This window comes from Lepus europaeus, chromosome X, assembly GCF_033115175.1.
Source record: "Lepus europaeus isolate LE1 chromosome X, mLepTim1.pri, whole genome shotgun sequence".
Lineage (NCBI taxonomy): Eukaryota > Metazoa > Chordata > Mammalia > Lagomorpha > Leporidae > Lepus > Lepus europaeus.
Window position 1 is genome coordinate 15,458,353 of NC_084850.1, and position 26,355 is coordinate 15,484,707.

Here is a 26,355-nt window from a genome sequence, read left to right on the forward strand (position 1 = left end):
TATATGGGATGTGGGCATCTCAATCAGTAGCTTAACCACTGTGCTACAGTGTCAGCTTGTGTGTTTAACTCTTTGATGGGCTGCCAAGCTATTTTCTACATTGACTATACCATTTCATCTTTCTACCAGCAATATATCAGTGCTTTGAATACTATTTTTTAAGATCTTAAGCAATTTAAATTTTATTTCAAAGTAATCATTGTTACTAATAAGTCCCCTGTCAAATAAAATTTTAGGCTTGTCCATATAAAAAACTTTTTAGTTCCCAGTAAAGGTTTTAAATTAATAAACTGTTGTTAGAGCAGTTTTAGAATCTCATCAAAGTGAGCCAAAAATACACAGTTCCATACTCACATGCACTCATGCTTTTGCCCTCTTTTGCTGTGAGTATCCCACATCAGAGTGTCAAGAATTGGTGTAATCCATAAACCCACTTTGGAACATGGTTATCACCCATAATTTATAGTTTTCATTAAGGTTCACTCTTTTTGTTTTTGCCAGGCAGAGTTAGACAGTGAGAGAGACAGAGAGAGAGTTATAGACAGTGAGAGAGAGAGGCAGAGAGAAAGGTCTTCCTTCTGTTGGTTTACTCCCCAAATGGCTGCTATGGCCGGTGCTGTGCTGATCCGAAGCCAGGAGCCAGGTACTTCCTCCTGGTCTCCCATGAGGGTGCAGGGACCCAAGCACTTAGGCCATCCTCTGCTGCCCTCCTGGGCGACAGCAGAGAGCTGGACTGGAAGAGGAGCAACTGGGAATAGTACCCAGCACCCCAACCAGGACTAGAACCCGGGGTGCCGGCGCTGCATGCCGAGGATTAGCCAAGTGAGCCACGGCGCCGGCCCAGGTTCACTCTTAAAGTTGTACATTCTATGGATTTTGACTAATGTGCAATGTGGGGCCGGCGCCGTGGCTCAACAGGTTAATCCTCCACCTTGCGGCGCCGGCACACCGGGTTCTAGTCCCGGTCGGGGCACCGGATTCTGTCCCGGTTGCCTCTCTTCCAGGCCAGCTCTCTGCTGTGGCCCGGGAGTGCCGTGGAGGATGGCCCAAGTGCTTGGGCCCTGCACCCCATGGGAGACCAGGATAAGCACCTGGCTCCCGCCTTGGGATCAGCGCGGTGCGCCGGCTGCAGCGCACTGGCTGCGGCGTCCATTGGAGGGTGAACCAATGGCAAAGGAAGACCTTTCTCTCTGTCTCTCTCTCACTGTCCACTCTGCCTGTCAAAAAAGAAAAAAAAGAAAAAAAATGTACAATGTGTATTCACCATTGCACTATTAAGAAGGATAGTTTGCTGCCCTAAAATCTTCTGTTCTTTGCTTACTGATTCCTCACTCTATACAACTACTGACAATCACTGATCTTTTTGTTGTGTTCATAATTTTGCCACTTTCAGAATGTCATATAGTTGGAAGCATACATTATATTTTTCACTCAGTAATGTGTATGTAAATTTTGTGTCTTTCCATTGCTTGATAGTTCATTTCTTTCTATTGATGAATAAAATTCTACTTTCTTGTTATATCATAGTGCATTTATCTGTTCACCTGCTGAAAGACATGTTAGTTCCTTCCAGTTTTTACATTTATGAATAATATATAAACATCCCTGTGCAATTTTTGTATGGATAGAATTTTTCAGTTACTTTGAGTAAATATAAGGGTGCAAGGTTGCTGGATTATATGCTAAGAATATCCTTAATTTTGTGAGAAACTGCCAAGCTATCTTCCATAGTGGTCTGTCATTTTACATTCCTACTAGCAATGAATGAATTCTTGTTGCTACATATCTTCACTAGCATTTGATGTTATCAGTATTTTGTATTTGGGCCATTCTAATAGATGTATAGTGGTAATTCATGGTTGTTTTAATTAGCGTTTCCCTGACAATATATAATACATACTATCTTTCCATAGGCTTCTTTGCCATGTGTATATTTTTTTTTTGGTGAGTTGGTTATATGAAATTTTGTCCATTTTTAAATAGAGTTGTTTTCTTACTGAGTTTTTAACAGGTCTTTATATCCTCAACAATAGGTAAATTGTCTTGCATCTTCTTATGTTGATGGGAAGAAAGCTACACAGTGGGAAGTCCACCTGAGTTTGAAATATAATGTCTTTCTCTTATTCCTTTTTCTTTTCTTCATTTTCTAAAACTTGAGGGGGAGACCTTATGCTGAAGTAAGTTAGGTTAAGATTGGAAGTTTTCTAAATAATATAGAGAATCAACATTACTGTTCATTGTTAAAACCAAGAGGCTGCCTAAATGATTCATAATATTAAATTTGTTACTCCCAGGATACTAAGTAAGGTTGCAGTGTAGGCAATGATTTCCCATATCTCCCTCTTTCTTTCATTTCCTCTTTCTGATTTTATTGTCACACTCCACCACAACCTCCATTAGAAAAGGTACCATCTAACCACCTGCCCTCTACCAGGCTTTTTTTCCTTGAGGCTGACCTCAGCCAGGTATAATATTGATTAAATGAGTTGACACTATTGTGTGAAATGCTATTCAATACAACCCTTTCTGAAGTGGTATGTGTGTGGGAAGAAATGCTTTCTAACCATTAGTCCCTAATGTTAGTGTTTGACTGAATCCTAGTGGGAGAGAGCGTGGGTGGAACTATTTTTGAGCAGTAGAGTTTGTCTGAAGCCTCAATGTGATAAGGGAGCTTAAAGCCAGACAGTGACTTGATTTTTTTTTTAAATAAAACTGAGGTGTAGGCAAAGTGGAGCATGGGCTAAAGTATAATCAGGGAAACTATTTGGTCTCCCTGATTAGGTGGCTGCTACCATAGTATTGGATAATGATAAGAGCTTATATAAATTTGATAGAAGCAGTGATAATGATGAAATTATTAGTTTCCATATTATATAGTATATAATATGTGCCAGACATCCTTCTGGGATTTTAGGGGCAATGGATATATTCAGAATACATTTTAGAGGCAGAATCACCATGACTTAATGATTTATTGGATGTGGAGGATGAGGGAAAGAACTAAAAGAATAATGAAGGTCGTCATCTTGATTTTGGCCTGAACAATTGGTTGAATTACATTGTACTATTAAACAAAATACGAGTGCTTATAGATAAAATGGATAAAATAAGGAAAAACAGTTTTAAGGACAGAAGTGGGTAGAAAGCAAAATCAGATACACACTTTTGACCATGTCAAGTTTGATATCCCTATTAGACACAGAGTTGAAGTTGAGAAGCCTGGAGTTCATAGATGTTTTAGTGGAAATAGAAATTTTGGTATTATCAGCATGTAGGTGCCATATAAAGCCATGACATGGGGTATAATCACAAGAACATAGAGAACAGGAACTTGAGGAGTCCAATGTAATTAAATTCTTCATTTAGTGGAGGGTTAAGCTTGTGATTATAAAGTAAATTAAAAGTATATCATTGTAAAAATTAAAAATAAGGAATGTGAGGAAGAGTGGGAACAAGAGAAGGAGGGGATGGGAAGTATCATTATGTTCTTTAAACTATATATATATTGAATTTTTTCCCTTTATATAAATTTAATTTTTTTTAAATAAAGGTTATTTTCAAGGGAAAAAGTATGGTTTTGTTATCATAAATTTTGGCAACTCGATAGAGTAAAATACCACTGAATAATACGAGGATACTTGAAACAGTTAATGGAAATATAATTTTAAAAAATTTATTTTGGTGCAAATAAGTTTGAAATCTACACATAGTTTTTTCATAATGTACATACATTTTTCATGAAATTTTTGAAAACCTGTTGGATGACATACTTTAGTGTCAAGTAGAAATAAAGCCTGTCCTCTAGTACTTTAGTGAACCAACCAAAATGTTTTGCGATAATATGCTGAGTTCTACAAGGGTAAGGAAGAATGAGAAGAAATGTTGCTTGCATTGTAATGTAGCAGGTTAAAGCTGCTGCCTGTGACACCGGTATCCCATATGAGCTCCCATTTGAGTTTTGGCTGTTCCACTTTCAGTCCACCTAATGCTCCTTGGAAGGCAGTAGAAGATGGCTCAAGTACTTGGACCCCTGAACGTGGAAGACCTGGATGGAGTTTCAGGCTCTTGACTTTGGCCTGGCCCAGCCCTTGCTGTTGCAGCCATTTGGGGAATGACCCTGCAGATAAAGGATCTCTGTCTCTCACTTTCTCTAACTCTGCTTTTCAAATAATTAAAATTAGTTTCTTAAGAAAAAAAAGGTAATTTGTCTGATAATATAGTCCATATAGCTTTCATTTAGTTGGTATTTGCATAATCATTTCTATCCTTTTAAACCTATTTACATTTTTATTCCTAATTGGATCTATGCTTTTTAATTGGACTCTTTAGACTGTTTAATGTAATTATTATTATGGTTTGGTTGCCTGTCCCATCTATTATATTTTTCCTCTTTACCTCACCTCTTTGGATTATTTGAATTTTTTTGGGGGGGGGAGGGTGATTGTACTGTGTCTCCTTTGTGGCTTACTAATTATACCTTTTGCAATTTTTTTAAAACAAGATTTAGCTATTTATTTGAAAGGCAGAGTGACAGAGATGGGGAGAAACAGAGAAAGAGATTTCCATCTGCTGAATCACTCCCCAGATAGCCACAATAGTCAGGACTAGTCAAGGCTGAAACCACGAGCTAAGAACTCCCTTGTGGATGGCTGGGGCCAGCTGTTTGGACCATCTTCTACTGCCTTCCCAGGCATATTAGCAGGAAGCTGGAACAGAAGCAGAGCAGCCAGGACTCCATCTGGCATTCTGATGTGAGATAAGAAATAGCTTAACATGCTGTGCCACAACACTGGCCCGACCTTTCTAATTTTTTAAATGATTGTTTTGCATTTTACAATATACATTTTACTGAATTAATCTTAGCTTGTTTGACTACTTTATATAAAATAAAAATCTTACAATAACATAGTTTTATTTCTTCATTCATATTCTCTTTGTTATTTTCATGTTTTAAAAGCCCATAATAGCCGGCGCCGTGGCTCAACAGGCTAATCCTCCGCCTTGCGGCGCCGGCACACCGGGTTCTAGTCCCGGTCGGGGCACCGATCCTGTCCCGGTTGCCCCTCTTCCAGGCCAGCTCTCTGCTGTGGCCAGGGAGTGCAGTGGAGGATGGCCCAAGTGTTTGGGCTCTGCACCCCATGTGTGACCAGGATAAGCACCTGGCTCCTGCCATCGGAACAGCGTGGTGCGCCGGCCGCAGCGCGCTACCGCGGCGGCCATTAGAGGGTGAACCAACAGCAAAGGAAGACCTTTCTCTCTGTCTCTCTCTCTCTCTCACTGTCCACTCTGCCTGTCAAAAATAAAAAAAAAAGCCCATAATACTTTATTTATATACTGTTTGATATTTTTATATAATTCTTAAATGATTTATTTTTTAAAAAATACTCTGTTTTCCCTTTGTATATCATTTTGGATAATTTTAGTTGAACTGTCTTTAGGCTTCCTGATTATTTCCTTTGCTGTATCCACTCTTGCTTGTTGAAGAAAATCTTCATTTCTGATACCATATTTTTCTTTTTTTTAACTTTTATTTAATAAATATAAATTTCCAAAGTACAGCTTTTGGATTACAGTGGCTTTCCCGCCCCCCCATAACTTCCCTCCCACCCGCAACCCTCCCCTCTCCTGCTCCCTCTCCGCTTTCATTCACATCAAGATTCATTTTCAGTTATCTTTATATGCAGAAGATCAATTTAGCATATATTAAGAAAGATTTCAACAGTTTACACCCACACAGAAACACAAAGTGTAAAATACTGTTTGTGTACTAGTTATAGCATTAATTTACATTGTACAACACATTAAGGACAGAGATCCTACGTGGGAAGTAAGTGCACAGTGACTCCTGTTGTTGACTTAACAATTGACACTCTTGTTTATGGCGTGAATAATCACCCTAGGCTCTTGTCATGGGTTGCCAATGATACCATATTTTTCATTTCTTTTTGTTTCAAGGATTTATTTATTTATTTGGAAGTCAACATTACACACAGAGAGAGAGAGACAGAGACAGAAAGAGGGAGCTTCCATCTGCTGGTTCACTCCCAAGATGGCCATAATGACTAGGGGGCCCAAACACTTGGGCCATATTCTGCTGCTTTTCCCACAGCATTAACAGGAGGTTGGAAGTGGAGTAGTAGTGACACGTACTGGTGCCCAAATTGGATGCTGGCATTGTAGGCAGTGGCTTTACCCACTATGCCACAACACCAGCTCCATGTTTTTCATTTCTAACTTTCCATTTTCCCTTTTTATTTTTGTAGTATCCATATCTCTGCAAAAATTCCTCATATGCTTTTATATACTATCTAGCTTTTCCATGAAATGCATTTATATTTTACTTTTTGCTATTTTTAAGTCCCTGTTTCATAATTCTAAAACCTGGAAATTTCTGCTTCTGGTACATTTGATTCCTTTCTCTCTCAGTAATGACTCATATTTGCATGTTTTTGTGCATCTAATTTTTTAAAATTATATTTTAAATATTGTTTGTGATAGAATAGTAGAGACTGAAAGTTGTATGTATATTCTTAAATGGACCTACTTACTTTGTCAGTTATTAGTGTTGGAGTTTTAGTTAATCTAATTAGGGATTGGGCTCGCTTTGATTTTTAAGTTTTGATATTTTCAGTTTGCCACTGGCTTTCAAATTCCTCGAGTGGTAGGTTACCGTTACCTAGAGATTTGTGTGGGACCTGATGTGCCAAAGGATTTTTCTGTGCTCATATCCCACCATTCTCTTTCAGCATATTCTGTAATCCTGAGCTACAGAGGGTACTTCTGTCTAATCCCTTGATTATTCCCCAGTGGTGGACTGCTATTTCTTATTAGCTGGATGAAAGAGTGGTTTGTTAGTTCTCCTGTTCTAATCTCAATATTAGGCTTTCTGTGTCATTCCCTTTCTTTTGGCTTCTCCTTTGTCTTCAGGGAGAGGCCTAAATCCTTTAGAGTGGAACACCAAGCCCTTTGTGACCAGATTTCTGCCAGTCTCACCAGTTTGAACTTGTATTGCAGATGCAATGACCTTTATATATCATATCCGATTGAATTCTAAATATTGAAGAAAAAATGTACTTTGTGAGGGCTGGCATCGTGGTGCAAGGGATTAAACCACTGACTTTGACACTGACCATATCAGAGTGCCAGGTCAAGTCACAGCTGCTCTGCTTCAGATCCAGCTTCCTGTTAATGTGCCTGGGAAAGCAGCAGAAGTTGACCCAGGTACTTGGATCACTGACACCCACATGGGAGACCATGTTGGAGTTCTAGGCTTCTGGCTTTGGCCTGACCCACCCCTAGCTGTTATGGCCATTTGGGGAGTGAGTCAGCAGATGGAAGGTCTCTTTCTCTCTCCCTCCCTCTCCTCGCTTGCGCGTGCTCTCTCTCTCTCTCTGCTTTCCAAATAAATAAATAAAAAATAAATTTTTAAAAGTATGCTTTGTGAATTTTATTTCTCAGTTCCTAAAATTCATCCTATGACCTCTAATGGGTATCTCTTTCTTGTAAGATGTGTTAGGATTTTGTTATGTTTTTTCTGCACATTTAGACATAATTAGTGGATTTATGTAAGCAATCTAGGTGTTTATGTAAGTCGGGAAAGAAAGATCCAATTAAAATATTAGCTTAAATCATTCATTTTGTTGCTCTTAGCTAATACTTAAGATTGGCAAAGACAATAAAATTAACTCCTCATCTTTATCTGCCAAATCTATTGTGAGTAGAAGACAGGTATGTCATGTATTAGTTCAGCGTTTCACTGCCAGTGTGTCTAGGTTGGTGTACCAGATACTAATTCTCTAAAGTGGCTTGTTTTCTGCTACCAATAGCATCCTCCTTTTGCCTGAGTATACTGTCCAAAAGTATTATTTATCATTTTTTACATGGGCCCTGGCATGAGAAATGTTGAAAAGCACCAAACTGAAGAATTTCTAACATCCTTCCAAAAAAATATTGTGAGTATTCACAAGTTGGGAGTAAAGTAGTTGCAGGGTATTCTTAATAATTGTAATTAACAAATGGTTATTATATAACAAACGATCATGACGCACCAAACACTTTGCTTAATGCTGTATTTGTGTTATCATTTCATGCTCATATCAATCTTCTGAGGCCACTGCATTCATCTAAAACACTTACCCATTGTGATATGTATTTTAAGTGCTGGGGTTGGAAAATGAACTCAGGTGAAAAAGGCCAAGCTTTTAACTTATAATTTATTCCCTGAATTATTATTATTATTATTATTTACTTAGAAATGGTTTTATTTCCCTGAAATATTTTTTTCTTACTTTTTGACAGGCAGAGTGGACAGAGAGAGAGAGAAAGGTCTTCCTTTTGCCATTGGTTCACCCTCCAATGGCCGCCGCGGCCGGCACACCGTGCTGTTCCGAAGGCAGGAGCCAGTTGCTTATCCTGGTCTCCCTTGTGGGTGCAGGACCCAAGCACTTGGGCCATCCTCCACTGCACTCCCTGGCCACAGCAGAGAGCTGGCCTGGAAGAGTGGCAACCGGGACTAGAACTTGGTGTGCTGGCGCCGCTAGGCGGAGGATTAGCCTGTTGAGCCATGGCGCCTTCCCTGAAATATTAAACTAATTTCTTCTGTCATATTTTCCCTTTCCTTGAATTTTGATACTTGCTAACAGAAAATTATCTGCCATTGCTGCATTAATGGATTCTTCTGATGACAGATGAATTCTTGGAAAGAAATAACTTTTCTTCAAACATTAATGGGCTCCACGGCTCACTAGGCTAATCCTCCGCCTGTGGCGCCGGCACACTGGGTTGTAGTCCCAGTCAGGGCGGCGGATTCTCTCTCGGTTGCCCCTCTTCCAGGCCAGCTCTCTGCTGTGGCCAGGGAGTGCAGTGGAGGATGGCCCAAGTGCTTGGGCCCTGCACCCCATGGGAGACCAGGAGAAGCACCTGGCTCCTGCCTTCAGATCAGCGCGGTGCGCCGGCAGCAGCGCACCGGCCACGGTGGCCATTGGAGGATGAACCAAAGGCAAAAGGAAGACCTTTCTCTCTGTCTCTCTCTCTCACTTTCCACTCTGCCTGTCAAAAAAAAAAAATTAATGGGGAAAATTGGTGCTTGTGTAATTACCTGAGATTTTCTGAGAACTGAAGAAGGGATTGGAACCAAACAGTCATAGGTATTATCACATGACAGGCAAAGTATGTTGAATTATGCATAGTACACAGTGGGACTATGACTGACATTGAAGTAGTCAGCTTGGATCATGTAGTATTTCTTAATTCATTCATGAAGTGATAATGGCTATTATCAAAAACAGTGCCAGAAATTCCAGGGAACAGATTTTGGAATTGTTTATTCGAGGAAAAAGTCAATGCTAAGGTAATTCCGAAAGCATCCTAAAGTCCTTGTGACCTTAAAGAGGATTCTGAATGTTGAATAATATCCTTTCATCACTTTTCTCATGGTGCAGGATGCTGAGCAACTCTCAAAACCCCAGAGCTGGAGGTGTATCTTGCTAATGATTTGACATCGATATGAGGTGTAATGAATGATTTGCACTTTAGATATTTATATTTTTATTTCTATTCTAGGTTGGTGATGTAGTAGAAGTACAGGCAGATGAAACTTTTCCCTGTGATCTTATTCTTTTATCATCCTGCACCACTGATGGAACCTGTTATGTCACAACAGCCAGCCTTGATGGGGAATCCAATTGCAAGGTAATGGAGACTAAACCTTGCCTAAACATTTTGAGGTGAAGATACTTACAGTCATACAATATTGCTTTACACCATCCTTTAATCTTTAATACACTTTTCCTGTTCATGTAAGGTTTCTATTTGAGGACAGCTGCAACATAATGTTCACTCTCTAAGTAAATACTCATCTTTGGGATGATAAGTATTTTAGGGTAGGGAAAATGTGCTAAATTAAAGCTACCATAGTTCTTCTAACACTGCCTGACCATAATCTATTTAGTCTTTTATTTAGGCTTTTGAAAAATGTGAGTAATTCGGACCAGCATTGTGACTCAGAGGATTAAGTTGCCTCTTTTGACACTGGCATCCCATATCAGTGTGGGTTCAAGTCTCGGCTATTCTACTTCCTATCCAGATCCCTGCTAATTCTCCTGGGAAAACAGCAGATGCTGACCCAAGTAATTAAGCCCCTGCAACCATGAGGGAGACCTGGGTGGAGCTCGCTGCTTCTGGCTTTGGCTGGCCCAGCCCTGGCCATTGCAGACATTTGGGGAGTGAACCAGTAGGTGGAAAGTCGGTCAGTCAGTCAGTCAGTCAATCACTCTCTCTCTTTCTCTCTCTCTGTCTCTCTCTGTCTCTCTTTGTGTGTGTGTGTGTGTGATTCTGCTTTTCAAATGAATAAGTGAATTATTTTTAAATATGGGAGTAGCCATGATTTAAACTATGTAAACTACAGAAATAACTTCATTTACTCTAACCTTAACATTTGATCTATTTTTATGCTAGAAGCAATGTGTATTTTCTTTGAAATTTATTTTTCCTTGCACACAATAAATCTATCAGGGAACAATTTGATTGTGTTTAAAAAGAAATCTTAGGGCCAGTGCCGCGGCTCAATAGGCTAATCCTCTGCCTTGCGGCGCTGGCACCCCGGGTTCTAGTCCCTGTTGGGGCAGCGGATTCTGTCCCGGTTGCCCCTCTTCCAGGCCAGCTCTCTGCTGTGGCCAGGGAGTGCAGTGGAGGATGGCCCAAGTCCTTGGGCCCTGCACCCCATGGGAGACCATGAAGCACCTGGCTCCTGCCTTTGGATCAGCGCAGTGCGCTGGCCGCGGCGGCCATTGGAGGGTGAACCAACGGCAAAGGAAGACCTTTCTGTCTGTCTGTCTCTCTCACTGTCCACTCTACCTGTCAAAAAAAAAAAAAAAAGAAATCTTAGGGTATAGTTTGGCAAATGTTTGCTTTATTACAACTTGGAAGGATTATAAGTGTGTTAAGGTAAATTTGGTCAAAATGGGAAAAAATTACTTTCCTGATTCTTTCTGGCATAATTAGTACTTGGCTATCATCTAGAGCATGAATATGCATACTCTCTGTTTTTCCTTTAAGGAGTAATACCAATGTTCTCAACTTTGAGTTGATCCTTGGAGGGCTCTTCTGCTTATTTATTCCATCTGGTGTTGAGAGATAGGACTTAGTGTATGGAAAAGGAATTTTACCTATTAGATGACTAATTTCTGTCTCTCAGGGACATCATGATGAACTAGTAGCATTTAAACTGATCAAAAACAAAATTATATTTTAGGGAATATCAAGATAAAAATTGTGAAATCCACCTGAAGATTGCTTAATAGTTTAAAGTTTTAGAAGAAGGGAACTCTCTGGTAGTTTCTTTTTTCCATCATGTTGATCTGAGCAAATCAGCTAAAAGTACAAAGGTTTTAAAAATCAGGAGACAGTTTTAAATATAGCTCAGGCAGTTCTGTGATATTCCCCAAAGGACATGGCAACACCTTTGAGTCTGCATTAGCCCTTCTTTGATGATTTATATATGGGTTCACTAGAGCCTTCCTCTAGTTCTTGGTGAAACAAATGTGTAATATACATTAGTAGAATAGTCTAACACAATTGCCATCAGATCCCTGCCCATCACACAAAATGTAGTCATGTTGAAGATTTTCAAGATAATTAAGACATTCATATAATGAAACTGTTAATGATTTTTTGCCATTGTTAAAATGTTATGATCAAAAGGATTATATTTAATGCATAAGTGTCCACCTACCTTGCCATATACTGTAATGAGCAAAATATTGTCTCAATCTATAAATAGGAGAAAAATGTAAAATTGTCATGGGGGTTTTAGTTAACTATGCATGCTGCAAATAAAATCCGCTTAGCTGTCAGTATCAAGAAGAGCTTTCAGTTTTTGCATTATTTTTAAGGTCCACTTGCAACAGGGTTTTCTTTCTAATTATTTGTAATATAGTTGAAGAATACCATACAACTTATTTGTTAAAATGTACGTCATAATTCATATAATTCTGCTAAAGCCTCTTATTAAAATGTACTTCATAATTGGAATCAAGTGAACATATGGTTATTCGATACTTTTTTGTTTTTATTTTATTTTCTGCTTTAATCTAGACACATTATGCAGTACGGGATACCATAACACTGTGTACAGCTGAATCCATTGATACCCTCCGAGCAGCAATTGAATGTGAACAGCCTCAACCTGACCTCTACAAGTAATAATCACTTGATTTCACTTAACTGCAGTCTCTTGGCTCTGCTTCTTTTTTTGCTATCAGTGTTGCAAAGAAACAACTACCACTTACCAACCTATTCTTATGTATGTTTTTATGAGCTATTCCTTCTTTCTGTCAGGGAAAAGAATCAAATCAGCCTTAGATAAATCACTGACTGTGGGACCAAGCATCCTCTATTTTTCTTTTACTTTTGTTGCTTGTAAACTTAACCATCTGACTAATGCAGTAACCAGATTTAATTAAAACAAGAATAAACCCTTTAATGTGCCATACAACATTCAAGAGAAAATAGAATATGGGGGTCTATGCAGTTAATAACCCGTGCTAATGAAGGTAGAGTAGTAGCTTTATCCTCATGTGAGCCAATTGTATTCTGTGTCACTCTTACATATGACACTTATTACCCATGCCAGCCCTCTTATTAATGCATGGATTTGGTCATAGTAGGGGATCAAGTAGTTGGATGTGGTTTATACTAGCACCTAGTAGTGGAAAAATAAAGTATTCATATCACATTGAGAATAATTCTCTCCCTCCTTCCATCATTCCTTCTTTCTTCTGTTGCATCCTTTCTGTGTCCTCACTGATATTAGGAACTAGGACCATAAAGTAAAGCAGCTATTCTTTGCCTACAAGGAGCTGTCAGTGAGCAGAAGAGATAGTTAGCTAAAGAGAAAAAATTTTAACCTAAGATTTTAATACAGTGTGATAATGAAGGTGAGTACAAGGTCCATGGAATCGCAGAAAGGGGAATGATTTATTCCTGATATATATACATATATATATCAGGAATATATGTGTATATTTATATATATTATTATATTATATATATGTATATTTATTATATATATGTATATATATACACACACATGCACGCACACACATATACCTTTGTATGTTTATAGTGAAACACTCAAGTTTTTTAGTACTGTAATTATGAAAGAATTTTAGGGCAGGGAAGATTATTCCTTATTTTCCTAAACTGGATTGAATCCCTTGCTGTATGATTTCAGAATACCTTGTACTTCTACCACCCTGCTGACAATCACTTGGATTGTTTACGTGTCTTTCTTATGACAAGAAACATGTCTGTTTTGCTTGCTATCTATCTTTGCATCTATTGGCATAATTAGTATATAATGAATGAATAAGCACACCTTGTGTATTATAAAATACTTATTTTTCTGAAAAGAAAACACTATTCATGTTACAGAAAACATGACTTTTTTATAAGGAGGAGTAAGGCCTTTTTACCTCATTTTTCACAAATTCAGGCTACCATGTAAATATTAAGTAACTGTCAAGCTCAATGTTGAGATCAGCTCCAAGACAAGCTAGACATTTCCAAAATGGTAATCAATGTTCACTGTCTAAGATTAATGCCATGGTTTAAAAGGTAGTCCCAGGCCCAGTGTCACCAGGGGAACCCGAGTCAGAAGCTCAGAGTTGGGTCTCACCAATCTGGTTTAATAAGCCCTCCAGTGCTTCTGATGCATGCTCAAATATAAGAAATACTGTCCTTAAGATTTTGCAAGTTGTATTTTAGCACCAAAAACTTTTCTTCACATGAATCTAAAGCAGAATAGTGTTGTATGCATGCATAATGCCAAGTAGAGCTTAAAAATAAATTTAGAATCTTTGCATTCTAATAATCCAAATCCATGATATTCTTTTTAAAGCTAGGTAAAAACATCATACACTTTATTTTGTTCAATGTAACTTTTAAAAAATATTTTAGAATTCTGTAGTTTCTTTAGACTCTAATATGTATCTTTTGCATTGTTTATATTTTGATTCATTTCAATATTCATAAGTATATGAGTTTTGCCATGATTTAGCAAATACATTTGATGTTATGTTCTTTTTGCAGATTTGTTGGACGAATCAATATCTATAGTAACAGTCTTGAGGCTGTTGCGAGGTTAGTTTGTTATTTCTTTAATCTGTCCTTTGTGGGGAAGGTATATTTCTCTTTTAAACCCACTAATATAGCCAAATACCTTTTTTTTTTTTTTTTGGACAGGCAGAGTTAGACAGTGAGAGAGAGAGACAGAGAGAAAGGTCTTCCTTCCATTGGTTCACCTCCCCCCCCCCCCCAAATGGCTGTTATGGCCAGCACTGCACCAATCTGAAGCCAGGAGCCAGGTGCTTCCTCCTGGTCTCCCATGCTGGTACAGGGCCCAAGCACTTGGGCCATCCTCCACTGCCTTCCTGGGCCACAGCAGAGAGCTGGACTGGAAGAGGAGCAGCCGGGACAGAATCCGACACCCCAACCAGGACTATAACCCAGGGTGCCGACGCCGCAGGCGGAGGATTAGCCAAGTGAGCCGCGGCGCCGGTTGCCAAATACCTTTCTTATAGAAAGGGATATAGAAGCGAATAGGTAACTAACCTTGTGATTGGTAGGGTCTCTATATTGTGGGGAGGGTTGGAAAGTAATGCTTAGGGTTACAGAGTAGCTGATCTCCAGACAAAATCTGGAGTTTCCAAATCTGGTGTTTCCAAATCTGTTCTCTGACTTTATTTTCTTGGTTGCACAATGGTAGACAATATTGGAAATACATTTGGAGAACAGTGACTTAGGATAAAGTAATCGAGGAACTAAGCGGTAGATAAAATGCTAGAGTTACATGCACTTAAAATAATGAAAGCTAATCATTTATAATAAGGAAATTTATCCAGAAAATGATGCTTTCTTTCATCTTCTGTCATCTAGGTAATTACCTCAACTTTTTTTTTTGGTCTTTATAGCCACACTCAAATAAGATAGAGAAATGCAGGGTTGGGGTAGGTACTGTTTGCATAGAGGATTAAGACACCCCTTGGGCTGCCCGCATCCTGTATCGGAGTGCTAACTCAAGTCCTGGTTCCTCTACTTCTCATCCAGCTTCCTGCTAATGCATCCTTGGAGGCAGCAAATGATGGCTGAAATGTGTGGGCCCCTGCCACCCATATGGTAGATCCAGAAGGAGTTCGGTGCTCCTGGCTTTGGCCTGGCCCAGTCCCGGCTGTTGCAGGCATTTGGGGAGAAACACAGCAAATGAAAAATCATTCAGGACCTCTCTCTCTCTCTCTCTCTCTCTCTCTCTCTCTCTCTCTCTCTCTCTTTCTCTCTTTCTCTCATAGATTAAAATAAAGAAATAAACATTAAAATTCAGGGTTCCTAAAAGGCAGGTTTACTCTATATAAAAATGACTTTTGCCTGCCTGATCTTATATGTGTGATCCTCTGTTTCTGTTTCTTGCTGTATATTGTTCTGTCCTGTTCTTGTCTTCTGTCTATGATGTATAACCGTTTGGTTCCTCTGTGTATTTCTTTAACTCTGTATGTTGTTGGCTATTCCTGTGCTATGCTTCCATCTGTTCAGCATCCTCAAGTCCCTTCAGAGGGAGGGTTCTTTCAGCTTACCCTTGAGAGCAAGTATATGGTAAAAGTAGAAAGATAAATTCTGTACCCCTTGAAGATATATGTGTCAGGGTAAAATCTTTCCCCAGAGTAGGTGATACCATTGATTTCTTTGGATAAGCTACTTTCATTTTTTATTTAGGTCTTTGGGCCCTGAAAATCTGTTGCTGAAAGGAGCTACACTAAAAAATACCAAGAAGATATATGGTGAACACTTCTAAGATATCCTTATCAGAAATACACTTTACAAAGCCTATAAATAACAGTGCATGTAAAAAAATGAATGTGATAGATACTATTTAATCTAAACCTATATTTAAATGTTTAGACTTTATAAGATGGTGAACCTACATGTAATATCACAGGTACTATATAGAATTTAATTTATACAAAAAATGATATATCAACTGGTGGGTAGAAGAGGGCTTAGAATTCTCACTTTTGTAGACTTAAAAAATCAGAGTTAACTGGGGATTTGGTTGACAAGTTCAGTTTTAACCTAGTTTTCATTATATTTTGTTATTCTGTAGGAGTTGCTGTTTACACTGGGATGGAAACGAAAATGGCTTTGAACTACCAAGGGAAATCTCAAAAACGGTCTGCTGTCGAAAAGTTAGTTTGTACCACAATTTCTTTACTTGTTACTGATTGAAATAGTTACTTAGTAATTCCAAACAACCATAACAAAAAATATCAATTATCAATAGCTACCATTTTGAGCACTTGTTTATATTCCAGAAACTGTCCTCTGTAATTTATATGATACAGTTTGACTCTCTGACCAACTTTGTGATGCAATTTTTTTAACTTTTATTTAATGAATATAAATTTCCAGTGTACAGCTTATGGATTACAATGACTTCCCCCTCCCATAACTTCCCTCCCACCCGCAACCCTCCCCTCTCCCGCTCCTTCTCCCCTTCCATTCACATCAAGATTCATTTTCAATTCTCTTCACAAGTTGACTTCTGCTGAAGCCCAGGCTTACCACATTGAAAGCACTGCAGTGGACTGGCCTGTTGGGTCTCCTTGAGGGCAGATCACTGTACAGATCTGCCATTAATAGGCCTGCCACCCATTGCTTCTGATGCCTAGCTTTCTTTTCCTCCTGGTTTGTGTTAAAGCAGACCAGAGGATGCAAGTCAAGGGAGTGCCCGTGTCCCATCTCTAATCTTCGGTGGCCTGAACTACAAGTCTATAGTCACAGGCATGTTCTGTAGTAGTTTTTCTAAGGTAGACAATGCCCATGAGGAAAATTATATTCTCACTTTAAAACTTTCTTTCCCTTTGGTCTGAAAGGGAGGTTTTTTCTACTTACTGCTTACTTTGCTGATGGCGAAGTAAATCTAGCTATGAGATTATTATTTGAGTTCTTATTTTGGCTATGCTATTACAGAAAAATGTTAGCTATCTCTTTTATAAGGTCTAGAGATTAAATTGTGCATCCTACAGATTCCTTCATAATAGAATTAGTTTCCTACCTTGAAGAGAATAGAGAAATGAAAGAACACCTGCTTATGACGTATGTCCAAAATGGCACCTGCTCTTTGTCTTGCCTGCCTTTGAGGGGTGAGCGGAGAGAGAGAAACTCATGTCTGTATCGGTCACTTTTTTTTTTTCCCTCTCTCTCTTCTAGTTAGCCTGGTGAACTTTTCCCCACGGAGTTTCAAGCCTCGTTCCCTCTAGTCTCCTCTTTCCGCTTGCCCACTGGTGTCTTGGGCTATTGAGGTTCGGCTCACCTCGCGTTCCAGCGCTGGTGTGTTGAGTCTGCCGCTGGTGTCCCGAACTTGGGCTCCCACGCTCTCCATGCAGGTCCACTGTGAATCACTAGTTCCAGAAGAGTTTCCTGTGCTGTTTCTTCCCCTACTCTTCCTTGACCCTGCAGTGTCTCCACTTTTATTAACCTGTGTCTTGCCGAACTATCAATGTGCTCCCTTCCTATTCCGCCATCTTGCCGCTCTCCCCGTGTTGCAATTTTTATTAGCCTCTCTACTTTACAAATAAGAAAATTGGCTCTTAGATAACAAGTGAATCACCTAAGTTCACATAACTTAAAAAGCAGAGTTGACTTGAACTACAATTCATTCCCTTTTATTATTGGAATTAATGACTTTGGGTCCTCTTGTTATATGCAAGTTGGTTCTATAACCTAGATAATTGCCTCTTGGCAAATATTAAAGAGGTACCTAGTATCCTCAGGAACCTGTCTTTCACTGTCATAGTTATCCAGAATATCAGTGGCAACCTCTCCATAACTCCACTTTCAAACTATACTGAGAAGGAATCTGTGCTGAGCTTGAGGATTTCATATTTACTTCCCTGCCATCTACCTTAAACATGTAGGATTCAGAATTCACGGAAATGGAAACAAGTTATTAGCTTTTAATAGGTAGTGAATGTGCATGTATGTGTGTCTTGTTACTCTACTGGAACCTTGCTAAAGGTATGTTAAGCTAGAAAACAGTTGTAGCTTTGAGAACATTGGTCCTTAATAAATAGTTCAACGTTTGCCTTTCATTTTCCCTCTTTAGAGTTAATGCTGCAACTTTGATAACTGAGGATGCATATAATGGCTCATATTGTGGTTTCATGTCATATGCATGAGAAGCTTTAGAGAACTGAATAGTTTAATTTATATCTGGTTGATGTCTTAAGTACTCAAGTAGTTTTAAATTCCACATTATCTTCTTTTTTAGGTCCATTAATGCCTTCCTGATTGTGTATTTATTTATCTTACTTACCAAAGCTGCAGTATGCACTACTCTAAAGTATGTTTGGCAAAGTACTCCACACAATGATGAACCATGGTATAACCAAAAAACTCAGAAAGAGCGAGAGACTTTAAAGGTAATTTTTCTGTGGCTGACAATTGTAAAACTCTGGAATTTTGTAATTAGGCAACCCTTTATTGTAATGTTGCTTGGAGAAATAATACTTTTTCTTAGCTTTTGAATTTTCTCTTCATTGTATGGTGGCCCTAAGTCATTAAGTATTTAAGAAGTTTTAGGTTTTTTTTTCTTTTACTTCAGGCATCTGTGCTTGTTTTTAACTTTTTTAGTTAAGAGCTTGAAGCAATTTGGCAAGAAATTCTGACATTTTACTAGAATGTGAGTTTGTGAGATAATCATGATAGGGGAATAATGCATTCCTATATATAATTTTTGATCTGACATTCATATCTAGAGATGCAGGAAACAGAATTTAACCAAGTGAAAAGTGTAACATAGTAAGTATATCCACTGAAGGATGATTAAATTTAAGCAGTTCTTAAATTATACAGTGATAATTTTGGCTATAATGGTATAGTATGACTGGGAAGCAAAAACAGTGTTTTTAGTAATGAAATAAGATGTTAACTGTTTCTTTATATTGTACTCATCCTGTGGAACTGTTCATCTAACTGGTATGAACTTTCTTTTATTTTAGGTTTTGAAAATGTTCACTGACTTCTTATCATTTATGGTTCTGTTCAACTTTATCATTCCTGTCTCCATGTATGTCACGGTAGAAATGCAGAAATTCTTGGGCTCCTTCTTCATCTCATGGGATAAGGACTTTTATGATGAAGAAATTAATGAAGGAGCCCTGGTTAATACATCAGACCTTAATGAAGAACTTGGTCAGGTTAGAACATATTTTTACTTAAAATAAGATAGTGAAAAATACCTTTTTTGTAGTTTAGATATACTAGTATATATGTGACCACTTCATGTTTGGAAATGTAATTCAGAGAGACTTGTTTCATGCAGGCATATAATGAATGTAAGCAGTGTTTACACAGCTACAGCATCAGTTCTTTTCATGGGATTTTTTAAAAGGGTGTGGTTTATGTATTAAATTTGAGTGTTAGAGAAATTCCCTTTGAAATTGACCATATGACATTATTAGATTCTGAGTTACTACTTTGAAGCAGGAAACATGTGATGTTTTTCACTATCCATAACCATTTGTGGATAGAATACAGAGTAGGAAATACAGCAGTTTTATTTATGATTTTGTTCCATAACCGAAATTGACCAGGGTTGTCATATTGACATTTTTCTGGTGCATTTCTCATCACATGGAATAAAGATCTAGCAAGCAGAGTTGCTTATTCCAGTAAAGAATTTAAATGAAGGAAAAATGTGAGGACATGCACTTCTCAAAATGCTTTTTGCTTCATATTCCGATATAACCAAGACTGTGACCTTGTTTCTAATCTAGGTGCATTTATTTTCCAATGGAATGCAGCCTTGCTGTAATTTTCCAAGTGATGACTTTTTTTTTAAGACTTATTTATTTGAAAGTCAGAGTTACACACAGAGAGAAGGAGAAACAGAGAGAGAGAAGTCTTCCATCCACTGTTCACTCCCCAATTGGCTGCAATGGCCGGAGCTGTGCCAATCGGAAGCCAGGAGCCAGGAGCTTACTCCGGGTCTCCCACGTGGGTGCAGGGGCCCAAGGAGTTGGGCCATCTTCTACTGCTTTCCCAGGCCATAGCAGAGAGCTGAATCAGAAGTGGAGCACCCAGGACTCAAACCAGCACCCACATGGGATGCCGGCACTGTGGGTGGTAGCTTTACCCGCTACACCACAGTGCCAGCCCCAAGTGATAATTTTTTAGGTGCTTTCATTGTCAGTACTGAGAAAGTTTTTCCCCTGTCTGAATATACTGTGTGTCATATAATGCTCTAGACAAGCTGAGAAAAGTTTTGGGCTTGCATTTAATTCTCATGGTATTTTGAATTTTAATGCTGTAGAAATGTCATTTGTGTGAATAGGCGATGCAAATTCAGTTAATGGAACTTTGTAGCTAAATCAGGGTCTCACACTTATTTTAACTGTTGCTTATTTGCATCTATACTTAAAAACTCTTTCTTCCTGACTTTAGCCTTCATACCACCCCTTATCTATGTTTCTTTTCTTGACAAAGCCTTTGTGTAAACTAAAGTACCCTCTTGAGAACTGCAGTTAAAAGAGTAAAAGGAGCCAGCGCCGCGGCTCAATAGGCTAATCCTCCACCTTGTGGCGCCGGCACACCGGGTTCTAGTCCCGGTCGGAGCACCGGATTCCATCCCGGTTGCCCCTCTTCCAGGCCAGCTCTCTGCTGTGGCCCGGAAGTGCAGTGGAGGATGGCCCAAGTCCTTGGGCCCTGCACCCACATGGGAGACCAGCAGAAGCACCTGGCTCCCAGCTTCGGATCAGCGCAGTGCGCCGGCTGCAGTGGCCATTAGAGGGTGAACCAACGGTAAAGGAAGACCTTTCGCTCTGTCTCTCTCTCTCTCTCTCTCTCTCTCACTGTCCACTCTGCCTGTCAAAAAAAAAAATTAAAAAAAGTGAAAGGACTTTCCAGATATCACTTTGTTTAAACCTGCCTTAAACACCAGTATCCTACACCAAATAGTCTGTACCCCCATAGATACTGAGGCACAAAGCATCGGACAAGAAATATATAAAATTGTCACTTAGATATTGTTTGCAGATTTGTTTGTTGGTGACTTGAGCTGCCACACCTGACAGCATTCATTTTAAACCTGAAGTTTTTATCCAGGGACAGAACTATCTGAATAGAATTTCTCTGGGACCAATAAAAGGCATCAATCTGCACAGTTTTTACATGAGAAAAAAAATTGAGCATGTGAGTCACGCCTGGTGAACCTTTCCCTGAGAGCTCATTTAGTGACTTACTCTGGATGCTGAATGAATCTACCTGTTTTCAATTCAGTGCCTTGTTGTGTGAATTCACCAGCCTAAGTATATGCCTGAAGTTAGCCTCATGTACTACTACAAATAGAGTAGTCATCCTTTTGTATGTGGCACCTAGTGTTGCTCAGAGACAGACAGGATGCCATATAATGAGACTCTTACCTCTTTCCTTCTGATTTCTACCTCAGCAAATTCCATATTTTATCTATCTATATGGGAATGCTGTCTTGTCATTATTATTTACATGGTTTTGATAATGTGACAAATAAAGCTTTGATTAATGATATAGTAAATTTGATCAGAGAAAAGAAGCTACAATTTTTGTTTCCATTTCCATTCTCTTCTCCCACCAAACCCTGCATTGCTGAGTATAATTTTCATGTACTCAACACATTAATAGCCAGACTGCCACTTTATTTAATACATCCTATAAACAACTTGCTCTCACTATCAACGTATATGTGTAGAAACTACCTGAATGAAAATGCAAAATCTTGGAAATAGTTTATCAGACCATTTACCATTCAGTGGCCTGGTAGATGCAAGATTATCTGTGTAGAGTTTCCTCTTTGATGAGTCATAATTTAAGACCTAAAGGACTTTTTATGTTTCCTAAAGGTGATTCAAATTCATTCCCACCAATACAATTACAAATCTTTGCTTAACCTCTTTAAAAGTGACCCCGTTGTGTTTTTTTAAAGTTATATTCAGAATAGTATTTGACATGAGAAACAAGAAAAAGTAGACTGCTTGCTTATCTCAGTTGTAAAATAATGGGATCTTTTATGATCAAACATTGATCTTTGAGACAACCAAATGATTTCAACCCATCTTTAAAAAACAATACGGGCCTTGCCTCCTCTTTCATATCCCCTCCCTATCTTGTAGCTATGCCTAATGATGTGGCTTTGTAGTCTAAGTATATACTCTGATTCCAGTAATTCAGTCGAAAAATTGTTTATTCTCCTTCTGTGTGCCCGGGATGTGCTCTAGTTACTGAGATTTTTTTTTTTTTTTGACAGGCAGAGTGGACAGTGAGAGAGAGAGAGACAGAGAGAAAGGTCTTCCTTTTGCCGTTGGTTCACCCTCCAATGGCCGCCGCGGTAGCGCGCTGCGGCCGGCGCACTGCGCTGATCCGATGGCCGGAGCCAGGTGTTTATCCTGGTCTCCCATGGGGTGCAGGGCCCAAGGACTTGGGCCATCCTCCACTGCACTCCCTGGCCACAGCAGAGAGCTGGCCTGGAAGAGGGGCAACCGGGACAGGATCGGTGCCCCGACCGGGACTAGAACCCGGTGTGCCGGCGCCGCAAGGCGGAGGATTAGCCTAGTGAGCCGCGGCGCCGGCCTAGTTACTGAGATTTTATTATGAAGTAAGCAAGAAACTCTCAAATTGTTCATCATCTAGTTGGGAAAATATACACATCATACTTAACTATAGTGATATGATCATAATGGATCAGAAAACTTAGGGAATGTAGGCAAAGGAAAGAGTCCAGTGCTTTGTGATTTTGATCAAGTCAACAGTAATAACAGTCAATATATATATAGCATATTTAAGTTTATAAAATATAATTATTGAGCTTTATTTTAAAATCTGTACAGTCTTATGCAGTAGTATTATCATCTAAGGTTAATATTTAAAGTTCAGAGAGATGAAAAGATTTCCTCAAAGTCACAAAGTTAGTAGGTAATGGAGGGAAAACTCCAGTCCAAGTGTTCCATTAGGTTGATCCTTAGAAAAATTGGGGTAAGCATTTGGCCTAGCAGTTAACACACTGGTTAGGATGCCTGCTCCCATTTGGAGTGTCTGGGTTCAATACTGGCTTCATCCCTCCCTCAAACTTTCTTGTAATGCAGACCCATAACTTGATGGCTCAAGTTATTGGGTTTCTGCCACCCATGTGGGAGACCTGGACTGAGTTCTTGCTTCCTGGCTTTGGCCCCAGCCAGGGACCATTGCAGTCATTTGGAGTGTAGACTGGCAGATGAGAGCTCTATTTATCTATATTTCTCTTGGTGTATATCTCTCAGATTTTAAAAATTTTAAAAATTGATCAGTTATGATATAAAATATATGATTTGCCTGTTCAACCTGTAGTTCAGAGCTCTTTCCACCTGTAACAGCATTTTACTAACAGATAAAAGGATAAAACAAAATGTTTAGCCTTCATAATTTCCACATAGCATTCAACACAACACTTCTGAAACAAGATGTGGATTTTTGTTATGTGGATTTTTGCCACACAATAAGCAATCAGTTCTTAAGTGGACATTTGGTGAATTTCCTCTAATTCAATTCAGTTCTGACACTTTCCCTCAGATCCCACAGTAAAAGGTCACTCCCACATGACTGCCTCCACTTTAACTGCCAATCACAAGTACAAGTTGTGACCTCTGGTTCAGACTCACCAAATATAAATCAGATTTCTAGACCCCCCCCCCCCTTGGATTCCATTAATTTGCTAGAATGGTTCACAGTATTCAGGAAAACATGCTTATCTTTACCCCAATTCATTATAAAGGATATGACAAAGGGTACAGATGAATACCCAAATAAAAGACACAGGGTATGTGAGAAGGGATGTGGAAATTGTATGCCACCTTCTAGGAACCTCCATATGATTAGCTATCTAGAAGCTTTCTGAGCTACAGTCCTTTTGGAGTTTTATGGGAGCATCATTACTCAGGAATCATTGTTTATCATTTCCCACTGGGGACTAACATACCTTTAGTTCTTCTGCCCTTGGAGGTTGGGGGTGGGTCAGAAAGTCCCAATTTTTTTTAATATTTCATAACAAGTTGGTTTAAAGTATCTTTTTAAAATTTTTGCTTATTCCTTTTATTTGATAGGCATAGAGAGACAGAGAAAGTTCCTAACTACTGGTTTACACCCCCAAAAGCCCACAACAGCCTGGCCTGAGACAGGCTAAAGCCAAAATCAAGGAACTCCATCCACATCTCCCACTTAGATGGCAGAGACCCAACCACTTGAGCCATCATCTGCTGCCTTGCAGCATGTGAATTACCAGAAAGGTGGAAGCAGAACTCAAACTTGAACCCAAGCACTCCAGTATGGGGTACAGGAGTCCCAAGTACTTTCTTTTTTAAAGATTTATTTATTTATTTGAGAGGCAAAATTACAGACTGAGGGAGAGACAGAAAGAGATGTCTCCATCCATTGGTTCACTCCGCAAATAGCCCCAATGGCTGGAGCTGGGCCCGTTAGGAGCCAGGAGCTTCCTCCACGTCTTCGACGTGGGTGCAGGGTACCAAGGACTTGGGCCATCTTCCGCTGCTTTTCTAGGCTGTTAGCAGGGAGCTGGATTAGAAGTGGAACATCCAGGACTCAAACCGGCACCCATATGGAATGCCAGTACCTCAGGCCAAGGCTTTACCTACTATGCCACAGCACTGCCCCCACCCCCAGGTGCTTTCTTAACTACCGTGCCAGACACCCACCCCTGTCCCAACCTTATAATCATGTTTTGTCTTCTAGTCAACAACCCCCATACAAAAGATATCTAGGGACCCCAGCACTAATCATCTCATTTGCATACAAAATACACTCTTACCATCCCAGAGACCTCAAAGGATTTTAGGAGCTATGTGCCAGGAACCAGGGACACAGACCAAATATATATTTAACAATATCACACTCACTTTAGGCTTTCCATCCATAAAATGATGGATTTGAATTTGTTGATATGAAGGAACCTTTTCAGCAAACTGAATCCTGTAATTAAAGAAGAATCAGAGTTGGAGTTAAGTAGCAAACTCTTGTATCTCCTTTAAATATGAGAATAGCTTCTTTAAAAAAAAAGATTTATTTATTTGAGAGGCAGAGCTACAGAGAGAGGGGTCTTCCATCCGTTGATCCACAACATGTCCACAACAGCCAGAGCTATGCCGATCTGAAGCCAGTAGCTCTTCCAGGTCTTCCATTTGGGTGCAGGAGCCCAAGCACTTGGACCATCTTCTACTGCTTTCCCAGCCAGGACTCAAACCAGTGCCCATATGGGACACTGGCACCACAGGCAGAGGTTCAACCTACTATGCCACAGTGCCAGCCCCAAGAATAGTATTTAATATGACTAACAGCTGATCCCCTGTCTACTTTTTTCAGTATATGATATATTTTAGATAAATGGTTTTGTGGTATGTTTCTGGGATCAGCAGCATTCAACATCACATGAGAACTTAGAAGTGCAAATTATCCAGCCCCACTCTAGACTTGCTGAATCAGAAACATTAAACATTCCAACCCAGGCATCTCAGTTTCAACAAGTTCTCTTAAGTGTGTGAGATGTTTCAGTGTAGTATATTGGTCTGTTTCTGTGAGATTCAGTGTATGCAGACTCATAATGCCCAAAATATTGTATACAGGCAAATAAATTGTACTTCATCTTTTATAGCTACCACTTTTGACATTAATGGAAGAGATTCTGAATGGGATAATGCTAATATAGGTGCAGGATGTGCAACAACCCAGCACAACCTTAAGGTGAAAATGAAGGTTAATCATTTTAATCAGAAAAAAAGCCCCAAAGAATTTTATTTTAACTGGAAATGTTTAAACAATACACAAATAATAGCACTTGGATTAATTTAAGGAGAGATTCAAACTTGGCTGGCTAACAGGAAAAAAGTAAGATTGGAATGCAATATTTGTGCCAGTACTGCTACTGGGAAAAGCTTTGAAAAATAATTAGAAAGCAACTACTGCTAGAGTTCATCTCTTTCTCCCTTACATAATAAAAACCTTAATCTGTGCTTATGCTGTTTCTTGTCAGCCCATAATTTTAACTATTTAAGCATAAAGTGTCAAAGAGGAGGATAAAATTGTGGGTTTCCAAAAGCCAACTGCTATAAATAGAAGAGATAAAAACTGAGATAAAATAGAAATGTTCAAATGCTTTATTTATTTCATAGCTTATTTTTCCATTATTTATGAAAATATTTGACATTTGTATTCTGCATTTATCATTATAAAATCTTTTTTTTAATTTGAATACTTTTTGAGGAGTACCTGAAAGATATGCATAGTATA

The 26,355-nt window shown here is 39.1% G+C and overlaps 1 protein-coding gene across 3 annotated transcripts in view; it reads left to right on the forward strand.

Moving 5' to 3' along the window:
- ATP11C (ATPase phospholipid transporting 11C) overlaps window positions 1-26,355 on the forward strand; it is a 224,656-nt gene that overhangs the window by 130,524 nt on the left and 67,777 nt on the right. For all 3 annotated transcript variants that reach the window (XM_062184317.1, XM_062184316.1, XM_062184315.1), the window contains 7 exons: window positions 9,562-9,690; window positions 12,094-12,197; window positions 14,089-14,139; window positions 15,766-15,830; window positions 16,154-16,235; window positions 18,320-18,470; window positions 19,050-19,247. In XM_062184317.1, coding sequence (XP_062040301.1) covers window positions 9,562-9,690; window positions 12,094-12,197; window positions 14,089-14,139; window positions 15,766-15,830; window positions 16,154-16,235; window positions 18,320-18,470; window positions 19,050-19,247 — 780 coding nt within the window. The remainder of the gene's footprint in view (window positions 1-9,561; window positions 9,691-12,093; window positions 12,198-14,088; window positions 14,140-15,765; window positions 15,831-16,153; window positions 16,236-18,319; window positions 18,471-19,049; window positions 19,248-26,355) is intronic.